Source organism: Balaenoptera ricei, chromosome 2 (genome assembly GCF_028023285.1).
Source record: "Balaenoptera ricei isolate mBalRic1 chromosome 2, mBalRic1.hap2, whole genome shotgun sequence".
NCBI classification, from domain to species: Eukaryota; Metazoa; Chordata; class Mammalia; order Artiodactyla; family Balaenopteridae; genus Balaenoptera; species Balaenoptera ricei.
Genome location: NC_082640.1, coordinates 141,568,893 through 141,579,300, shown reverse-complemented (window position 1 = coordinate 141,579,300; position 10,408 = coordinate 141,568,893). Strand labels below are relative to the sequence as shown.

At 52.8% G+C, this 10,408-nt stretch overlaps 1 protein-coding gene across 4 annotated transcripts; it reads left to right on the top strand.

The window, feature by feature from the left end:
• The first annotated feature begins 3,174 nt into the window (after positions 1 to 3,174).
• Positions 3,175 to 10,104, top strand: BMP4 (bone morphogenetic protein 4). Of its 4 annotated transcripts, none has more exons than XM_059914258.1 (4): positions 3,175 to 3,412; positions 6,545 to 6,665; positions 7,733 to 8,109; positions 9,095 to 10,104. In XM_059914258.1, exons 2-4 carry the CDS (start codon positions 6,637 to 6,639, stop codon positions 9,949 to 9,951), a joined length of 1,263 nt encoding a protein of 420 aa, XP_059770241.1. In that variant the 5' UTR covers positions 3,175 to 3,412; positions 6,545 to 6,636; the 3' UTR covers positions 9,952 to 10,104. The 4 variants fall into 4 exon arrangements, with proteins under 4 accessions (XP_059770241.1, XP_059770244.1, XP_059770243.1 ...); XM_059914261.1 differs by having other exon boundaries at positions 6,545 to 6,669; XM_059914260.1 differs by lacking the exon at positions 3,175 to 3,412 and adding an exon at positions 5,495 to 5,543.
• The last annotated feature ends 304 nt before the right edge of the window (positions 10,105 to 10,408 follow it).

Genomic DNA, 10,408 nt, shown 5'->3' with positions numbered 1-10,408 from the left:
TTTTCACTTGCAAAAACCTATTAGGTGTGTTTGGAGGTAGTAATGCTATAATTACCGCATTTAACAGTTTATAGAGCACAAGCCAAGCATATTCCTTGCCTGTTTAATAATGTCTAGGTGTCAGCCTTTCAGTGGTATCAGCACTGAAAATATAAGTGAAATGACTTTTAAAACAGTAGTTCTCAAGCTTTAGTGTACTCAGAATCATCAGGGAACCTTGTGAAATATGTAGATTTCTGGATCCAGATCTCAGGCAGCCAGGCCAGGAAATCTGCATTCTTATCAGCACCTGCAGCCTTGTTCTGAAGCTTTTGGTCCCCAGAACATACACTGAGAAAGGCTGTTCTAAGGGCTCACTGTCCAACTACTCTTTCCTGATGCTCTCCAGGGAATGCCCAACAAACGAATGCCCTTTATTCAGCAGTAGCAGCAGAGGAGCAGTAGTTGCTCTTGAATGATGATGGATTTCTCCTCCTAATCTATATGCTTTAAGGGTATAGTTTCATTTGATCCATCCATATTATGTTCTACAAAAACCTCAAGATTCCCAAGTAAACTTGAGATGGTGAAAAGACTGGATTGATTGCCCTCACCACCTCTCATCTCTAGGCTGTGATCGATTTAGCTCTCTGACCAACAAGTGATTTGTTCTTTGGCATGAGAGAAAGGAAAAAACAACAACAACAACAAACAAACAAAAAACAAAAAGAGGAGTAAAGGGAGTTGATAATGATGGTTTGCACCCATCTAAAATGTGGGCTAGAAATAGAGCTGTCCCAGGAGAGCTGAAGCTGAGTTCTCTCAACACACATCTAAAGATTCATAATCAGGGTCTCAACCAGGTATGTCAGGTGGCTTAATTAGAAACTCCTGGACTATGAGTTTCACAGACACGTGGGTGGCCCAGTGGCCCCTTTAGTATCTGGGCTTCAGCAAAATGAGATAATAGCTATCATCCGAAAACATTTGGGTTTTAAAAAGGAAAAAAAACTATTATCTGGTGCTATAAAATGAAATGAAATAAAGCCCTGCTTTTAAGCACAGCATATCACTGTTGCTTTCGAGTTTAAATATTAAGGAACACATTTCGTTAATGATTAAAACAGTAGTGATTGTTTTAGGGGGCTTGGTAAACATTTAATCTGTCCTTATTCCTTACTGAAGGAGCACACTGCCTAGTGCCCTAGGATGGACATTAGGTAATGATTGGAGTTTTAATTTTGTGTTATTATTAATAGTTAATGTAATTTTGATTATGTTGGAAGCTGGAGGTATATTGTCAGTCATCCTTTCAGGGTGGCGGTACTGCCCTGTCCTGCTTAATCAGAGGTTCTTAGAGGAGGTGGGCTCAGCAGTGATTTAAATGAAAGAAGGTTGATGTTTAATATAATAAACTTTCAATTAAACATTTAAATCATTTTCAAATTGAAAAGGGTCATGGAAATTATCTGGCCTAATTCTTTCATTATGCAGATGAGAAAACTGAGACCCATGAGAATTAAAGGACTTGCCCAAAGCCATTCAGCTTGTCTCCCTTGCTTGGTGTATTATTAGGCTAAAAGACTTCACAGGCCTAACTTGGAAAAGATGGCAGGAGACCTTGGCTCTGCTCTCACAGTTGTTTCTCTGATCTCAAGCACTTCCCACCCTTTGTAACCTGTGTTCCACACAGGAAGTAATTCCAGTTTTATAAATATTGGAGGTGTGTGAAGGTAGTTTTTACAGAAGAGCTACCTTGGACCAGTATCTTTTTAAGTAAAGACTTAAATGCCCTGCTTGAGACAGTGAAGTGTAATATCTATCCCAGGGAAAGAAATCCAGCACAGAAAATGCTCCATCCTTTGGTATTCCCCCGGCAACCTGGAGCTCAGGGCGGTGACCCTCAGCCCTGCCCTGCAGCTGAAGTAGCTCAGGACTCGAGAGCAGAGGCTGTGATTTACTTCAGGGCTCTGGGCAAGTCCCTTTAAGGTGGCTGTCCTTCACCTTCGGTGTTTGTAAAACAGAGAGATGATGCTGATATCTTCCTCACTGCTCCGTCAGAGGCACTGTGTGAAATTAGCTGCTGTTTGGGAAGGTTTATAAAGCCACACATTCCCCCTCCCTGCTAATATGATTACTAGCACTTTCTTGTAGGAAAGGCCCAACTCTTCATCTTCTTTCTTCCTTTAAAAACAGACCAAAGGGTATATTGTCTTGTGTCCTTGTGGCCAAAAAGGTTGTTGCTTCCGTGGTTGTTACCTCCTTAGAATGTCAGTTTGCTGATGTTAAGGATTCCTAGGAGCACCACAAACCAACATCAAAAATCAACAACAATAACAATAACAAAAATAACTGCCTTGTTGGTTCTTAGAACTTATGAGTTACAAACAGACCTTTCCAATTATGAAAACGTTGCCCCAGCCTGTCTCCAAGCCACCTCTGTCCTCAAAAGGGTGAGGTCTGGAGGGGCAGGGGAAACTAGACTGTTTATTAGGGCTGACTTTCTGAGTGTCACCAAGGCTTTCCACAAGAAGCATTTTAAAAAATGCTTTGGAAGGAAAGTCATCTTTCAATAGTCAAAGAGGTACCTGGTACCTGTTTTAATAAGCACACAGTTCTGAGCACAGCCTGTTTCTCAACGTTTGGAAATCCTTTAACAGTTTATGGATAGGCCTCCCTTTAAACCAATCCAACAGCTCCTTTCTCCATAACCTGATTTTAGAGGTGTTTCATTATCTCTAATTACTCGGGTAAATGGTGATTACTCAGTGTTTTAATCATCGGTTTGGGCAGTAGCTACTCTAAACTCAGAGAAGCCCAGACTCCCCTGGGTATTTTTGGAAGGTACTGCGACTAGTCGATGCATGCATTCTAGTACCTCTGCACGTGGTCCCCAGGTGAGCCCTGAACGCTTCCCGGAGCTGGAGGCAGCGGCGTCCCAGCCTGGGCAGCAGCTGCTGACTCGGGCGCTGCCCGGGTTTCCGGGACCAGGGCCGGCGAGGCGAGGCCCGGCGGCGGGATGGGAGGATGTGGGCGGGGCTCCCATCCCAGAAAGGGAGGCGAGCGAGGGAGGAGGGAAGAAGGGAGGGGCTGCCGGGGAAGAGGAGGAGGAAGGAAAGAAAGAAAGAGAGAGAGAGAGGGAAAGAGGAGGAAGAAGATGCGGGAGGGCAGAGGAGGAGGGAGGGAGGGAGGAAAGGGGAGCGCAGCTCGGCCCGGAAACTAGGTGAGTTTGGCATCAGAGCCGAGGGACGGGAGCCTGCGACGCCGCTGCAGATCAGGGCTGAGTATCTCGCCTCTCTCCCTGATGGGATTCCCGTCCACGCCGTCTCGAGCCTGCTGCGCCCCAGTCCTCGGCCCTCGCCCAGGTTCGCTGCAGCTGTTTAGAGGTCCCCAAGAGCTGCTGCTTGCGAGCCTGCTACTGCAGGGATCTATGGTGAGCAAGGCTACCTGGCGAGGGGCGGGGGGGGGGGGGAAGGCTGAGGTGCATCCTTGGGGGGAGAAGTAGGGGGCTCTGGCTGTGTCGAGGCAAAAGGTGCTCCCTCCCACCCCCCACCCCCCCCCCCCACCCCCCGGTGGTGGTGCTAGAGGTAGGGATGCTTGCGCTGAAAGTCACTTCTATATATGCCAGTGCCTCTACCCGGACCACTTTCTCCGTCCGGTGGCCCCGGGCGATTTCCACGTCTGGTAGGTTCGGGGCAGGAGAAGAGCAGAGACGAGAAGCCTTTAGTTGGAGGTCGTTGGGAAAGACCGTGGGGTCTTGAGCCGAGCACGTCGCTCGTGGATTAGCATTTGCGGTTTCCCGGCGGGAAGGGCCAGGAGAGAAAGGGCAGAGGTGGCTCTGAGGTCCGGAGAAAGTGAGGGAACTGAGGGGCGTCGAGGTGGGGAGAGAACACCTAACCAGGGCTAGTTCCGTGGTGGTGAGCGCGGTTCTCCTGCTTCTGGAGCGTGCGCGCCGCGGGAGGGCTGCGTCTAGGGGAGTGTCACCCGACCCGGCCCCCAGCCGGCGAAAGCCCCTGAAAGCTGGCGAACCGCTGCTGCCCAGCGCGCCTCCTCCACGAGCTATTCTCGTGGACTTGCAGCTGCTCCTGTATCATTTCACGGTGTAGGGTCTGTAGGGACGACGGCCGGGATGCTAGCCGCCCCGGAAACGCAGGTTCCTGCGGTGTCGTGTCCTTTGGAGAGTTGCTGGCCAGATGCACGGCGGACGCGTGGCTCTTACTGGCCCTCCCGGCTCAGAGCCGACGGGGAAGTGTCCCGGGATTCGCGGGTCCCTGCGGACCCCTCCCCGCGGGAGCTGCGCCCGCGGCCTTAGAGGCTTCCCGGGCACCATTTGGTGAATGGTTCGTGAGGATAGCGGTTTGTGAAGATCGCGTTTTGTGGGCTGAAGGCTTTGTGAGACGTTAAAACCCCCAGACATTGACTTGGTAAACTGAGGCCACCTCTGAACAAACTTTGGCGTTGGGCGAAAACTCGGGCAAGGAAGGAAAGGACGAGTTGCATCCCCGCCCCTCAAGAAAGAGTTCTGGAGACGAAAGTGCTTTTCGGCTTTTATCTTTTTAATTAAGAAAACTGGGGGAGAAAAATGTGATTAGAGACGAATCCTTCTGAATCCGCAGTTGAAACACAACCCGCTCTTCCCCCGGCCTCTGGGTTTTAGCGCAGCGCGCGCTCCCGCCGCACCCTGGGAGATTCCTAGGGTCAGAGGATTGTCGGCGGACTGCGGGCGCCCGCGCCTTCCGCTGTCCCTTCGCCCGCGGGGACCGACCCTTCTCCGTGTGCTTTGCCCGTTTCTGGAGCTCCTCCCACGGGGCATCTTGAAGGTTCTAGGCGTCTCAATAAAACTCTTTGCTCTTCCCAACCCTTTCGCAGTCAGCCCCAGCGGTGGCGCGGGAGCGGGAAAACCCAAAGCCGCTCAAAAAGCGGCGCGGCTCTCGCCGGGCGTGGACCGTCGCGCAGCGGCGCCCGCGGCCTCCAGACCCCGGCTAGCGCGGTGTCGGGCGGCGCCGGGCAGCCGCGGCCGGAGGAAGGGTTAAGCGCTTGGTCCTTTACTCCTCTTCCTCCAAGCCTTCCCGAGAGTGCCCCCAAGAAGAAAACCAAGTTTGTGGGGGAGAGTGAGGTCGGCAACCTGAGCCCTCGAGCTCTGAAGCGACCCAAGGCAGGAACTGGGAACAGCCTCAGGAAAGGGCGGCCGGGTGCCGTGCGCTTTGCAGCGGGAGTCGTGGGACTCGGGACCCCGGGGCAGGCCGCGCTGACTCAAGAGTTGCGTGGGTCAGGTTTTTGAAAAGGCCCCCCGTGCTGAGCGACCCACGCGTGCAGCATCTTCGGTTAGGACATCCCAGTAATTCCTTGAGCTGTGGGCTGGTGAAATTCTTGAAGAAATATTTGCTGCGACTCTGCAGCTGGTGCAAAGGAGGAAGGGGGTGGGGGAGGAAGTGGCGGGGGAGGAGTAGTGGTTTAAAAAAGACAAGCTGGGGAGAGAGAGAGAGAGTAAGAGAGAGACGCAGACGCAGAGGTCGAGCGCAGGCCGAAAGCTGTTCACGGTTTTCTCGACTCCTGGGAATGCGGTGAAATTTCCTTTCTGCGCCGGGTCGGGAGTTGTAAAACCTCCGCGACACTGAGACCTGAAAAATGTGATGCGCCCTTTCTGAGGAGACGCCTCTTTTCGCGTCTGCCCTGAGCTTTGCGCTTCGGCGTCCGCCCCTCTGCCTTGAACGGCCCACCGACCACTTTTTCTTCGGGGATTTGCTTTGCTTGGCGAGGGATCGCCGAGGTGCGGAGTTTCTCTCCGTAAAGGAACCGGAGGAAAGAGCCTAGCGGCGGCTCCCTCACCACTTTCCCACACCGATTACCGCCTAAACGTCTCCCGCTCCGGCCCGCGTGACAGGGTCCGCAGCTTTTGGCTGGGAGCTAAAGCGGCTGCCCACTTGCTCTGAACATTCGCAAGCGTTCGCCAGGGGGTGACTAGCTGTCACTGGGAGCAATATTTGGCCTCTCGGAGACCCTGGGGAGGAAGTGGGGTGCGCGCGGCGCGTGTGTCTGTGTGTCCCTCAGCACTTTCCTTTTTAAATGACCCTCAGTGGTGGCTTTCAGCGGCTGAGACTCCGCTGCCCCCAATCCCGGCCCCACTTGAGCTGGGTTCGGGCTGAAAGGCGCAGCCCTTACAGTGCCCCCCAGATCCTCGGCTTCAGGCCGCTGGCGCGAGGGCCCAGCCCGACGCACCGAAGGCTACAGGTAGAGGCGAGGACCACGTCCTCCGCGCGCTGCACCCGGGGACCGGCCGAGGGCTCCGCAGAGCGCCACCCGGACCTCCTCCCGGACCGCTTGAGGTTTGGGGCTGCTGGCGCGGAGGCTGGCCTCTCCAGAAGGGGGCGGGGCCGCGGGCGGGCGGGGATTGGGGGTGGGGAGACGGGGGCGGGCGCGCGGGCCCTTTCACAGCCCGCCTCGGGGAGGGCGGGCTCCTCCGTGCGTGGGGCGGGGCCTCTGCGCTCACGTGACGCCTAGGGGCTGGAAGAAAAACAGAGTCTGTCTGCGCCAGAGTCTCATTATATTCAAATATTCATTTTAGGAGCCATTCCGTAGTGCCATCCAGAGCAACGCACTGCCGCAGCTCCTCTGAGCATTTCCAGCAAGTTTGTTCAAGATTGGCTGTCAAGAATCATGGACTGTTATTATATGCCTTGTTTTCTGTCAGTGAGTAGACACCTCTTCCTTCCCTCCTCCCGGGAATTCACTCTGCCCTCCCCACCCGTGCTCGCCTTGTGTCCCTCCCGTCGGACCTTCCTTCCACACTCTGCTTTCTGGCAGCGCTGTCGCTTTCTTCTAGGCCGGGCAGCCGCTGCGCTCCGAGCCCACCGGTTCTATTTAAAGTGCTCCTCGCTCCCACTCGCTCTCTCTGATCCGTGCGTTGCAAGAAAGGGGAGCGAGAGGGGGCTAAAGAGATGGAAGGTCCTCAGCCGGGGGCGGGGGGCTAAGGGCCCCCCCTCCCCACATAACTGGAGAGCACCCAGTGCCCCTGTGGCGAGTTCCTCGCTGCTTGTCAAAACTCACAGAGGTCGCTCTTGGACTCATCCCCTCCCACACACCCTTCCCCGGGAGTGAGCGAGAGGGCGCGATCAGATGCTTCTTGCTGGGCATTTCAAACTCATCAGCCACAGTAAAATAAACCCTCCAGCCGTTCGGTCCGCTCCCAGACCCTGCCTCCCCCGTGTCTTCACCCTGCTCCTGCTTCTCTGCTTTCCCTCCCTCTTGCTCCGAACCAGCTGGAAGTGGTGGAAGTCGGGCTCTGGCTCGGAGGGCGGAGGAAGAAGGGGGGTGGAGGGAGAGGGGGAGAGAGGCTGAAGGTCTGAAGTGGAGAGGAGAGCGATGGCATTTTAATTCTCCCTCCCCCACCCTTCTTTACCTTCTCAATGTTAACTGTTTATCCTTGAAGAAGCCAAGCTGAGATCATGGCTCAGATAGCAGTTGGGACAAAAAAAGATTAACAGGATGGAGGCTATCTGATTTGGGGTTATTTGACTGTAAACAAGTTAGACCAAGTAATTACAGGGCAATTCCTACTTTCAGGCCGTGCATGGCTGCAGCTGGTGGTGAGGGGTGTGTGTGAGGGCGAAGACACAAACTTGATCTTTCTGACCTGTTTTACATCTTGACCCTCTAGCTCTAGCCCTATGTGCGTATGCAGAGACATCTCTATTTCTCTCTAGTTATCGGTGTTTATTTATTCTTTAACCTTCCACCTCCTCCCCCTCCCCAGAGACACCATGATTCCTGGTAACCGAATGCTGATGGTCGTTTTATTATGCCAAGTCCTGCTAGGAGGCGCGAGCCATGCTAGTTTGATACCTGAGACGGGGAAGAAAAAAGTCGCCGAGATTCAGGGCCACGCGGGAGGACGCCGCTCAGGGCAGAGTCATGAGCTCCTTCGGGACTTCGAGGCCACACTTCTGCAGATGTTCGGGCTGCGCCGCCGCCCGCAGCCTAGCAAGAGCGCGGTCGTCCCGGATTACATGCGGGATCTTTACCGGCTTCAGTCTGGGGAGGAGGAGGAGGAGCAGATCCACAGCATTGGTCTGGAGTATCCCGAGCGCCCCGCCAGTCGGGCCAACACCGTGAGGAGCTTCCACCACGAAGGTCAGTCCCTGCCCGGAGTCTGGGCTGGGGAGGGCCAGTAGGGCTGCCTGGTGGGACAGTGGAAGCTCTGGGGGCGAGGGCTTCAGGTTACCTCCGAGCCCCAAGTCCAGGAGGCTGCGGAACAGAGCTGCTTACTTTCTGGAGTTTTCAGAGTTGTGGCTGAATTTATTTTTTGGAGACAGAAGGGAGGGGTTGGAGAGAAGGGGAATGACACCACTCAGACGTGGGCTAGCCCCAGCCGTGTGTTTTTGCTATATCAAAGCCTTTTATGCCAGGGTTTCTGCCTTTTTTTTTTTTTTTCCAAAGCACCTACTGAATTTAATATTACAGCTGTGTGTTTGTCAGGTTTATTCAATAGGGGCCTTGTAATCCGATCTGAATGTTTCCTAGCGGATGTTTCTTTTCCAAAGTAAATCTGAGTTATTAATCCACCAGCATCATTACTGTGTTGGAATTTATTTTCCTCTCTGTAACATGATCAACAAGGCATGCTCTGTGTTTCCAAGATCGCTGGGGAAATGTTTGGTAACATACTCGAAAGTGGAAGAGGCAGAAGGTGGTTGTGTGCATGTTCCCTCCTGCCTCTGCTCTGTTGGCCCCTCTTTTTCTTTACAACCACTTGTAAAGCAAACTGTGTACACAAAGCCAAGAGGGCTTTAAAAGGGAAGTCTGATGGTGGTGGAGTAAGGAGTTAACACATGGAAATTATTAGACGTATAAAGGAGATTGGGAGATTCTGTCTTTGGTGCTTGCTGAATGCTAGCTAGGCTTCGCTGGTTTGCTAGCTGCGCCATTTATCTGCTCCTTCAGATTAAACGGTATGCTTATTTCCCCCAAATAGGCTTCCACTATATAAGCAGAGTTCATCACTCATCACCCAACTCTTAGCTATTTCTTGATTTTTCAGCCTCTGAAATAGCTCATGTGCTTTTTTTTTTTTTTCTTCTTCTTTTCCCTTTTTCTTTTCCTCCCTGACTGCGCCTAGAACATCTGGAGAACATCCCAGGGACCAGCGAAAACTCTGCTTTTCGTTTCCTCTTTAACCTCAGCAGCATCCCAGAGAACGAGGTGATCTCGTCCGCAGAGCTTCGACTCTTCCGGGAGCAGGTGGACCAGGGCCCTGACTGGGAGCAGGGCTTTCATCGTATAAACATTTATGAGGTTATGAAGCCCCCGGCAGAAGTGGCGCCCGGGCACCTCATCACACGACTACTGGACACGAGACTGGTCCACCACAATGTGACACGGTGGGAAACTTTTGATGTGAGCCCTGCAGTCCTTCGCTGGACCCGGGAGAAGCAGCCCAATTATGGGCTGGCCATTGAGGTGACCCACCTCCATCAGACACGGACCCGCCAGGGCCAGCATGTCAGGATTAGCCGATCGTTACCTCAAGGGAGTGGGGATTGGGCCCAGCTCCGGCCCCTCCTGGTCACCTTTGGCCATGATGGCCGGGGACATGCCTTGACCCGACGCCGGAGGGCCAAGCGTAGCCCCAAGCATCACCCACAGAGGGCCCGGAAGAAGAATAAGAACTGCCGGCGCCACTCGCTCTATGTGGACTTCAGCGATGTGGGCTGGAATGACTGGATTGTGGCCCCACCAGGCTACCAGGCCTTCTACTGCCACGGGGACTGCCCCTTTCCACTGGCCGACCACCTCAACTCAACCAACCATGCCATTGTGCAGACCCTGGTCAACTCTGTCAATTCCAGTATCCCCAAAGCCTGTTGTGTTCCCACCGAACTGAGCGCCATCTCCATGCTGTACTTGGATGAGTATGACAAGGTGGTACTGAAAAATTATCAGGAGATGGTAGTAGAGGGATGTGGGTGCCGCTGAGATCAGGCCTTCCTTGGGGACACACACACACAAACACACACACACACGTCCCAGCCACTACTCACCCACACACTACACAGACTGCTTCCTTATAGCTGGACTTTTATCTTAAAAAAAAAAAAAAAACAAAAAAAAAGGAAAAAAAAATCTAAACATTCACCTTGACCTTATTTATGACTTTATGTGCAAATGTTTTGACCATATTGATCATATATTTTGACAAAATATATTTATAACTACATATTAAAAGAAAAAAATAAAATGAGTCATTATTTTAAAGGTAAACTATGTTCTTTTTCTCTTAAATCCTTTCTCTCCCTTCGCCCCATCTCTTTTGGATGAGATTTTCTTCTGTTAAGGTGGGACTGGGGGCACTGTGGAAGTCAGAGTGTGGTAACTGGAGGTGGTTAAGTTGGAAAGACAGGAAGTAAACTGATGGTGGAGGATGGTAATTGCC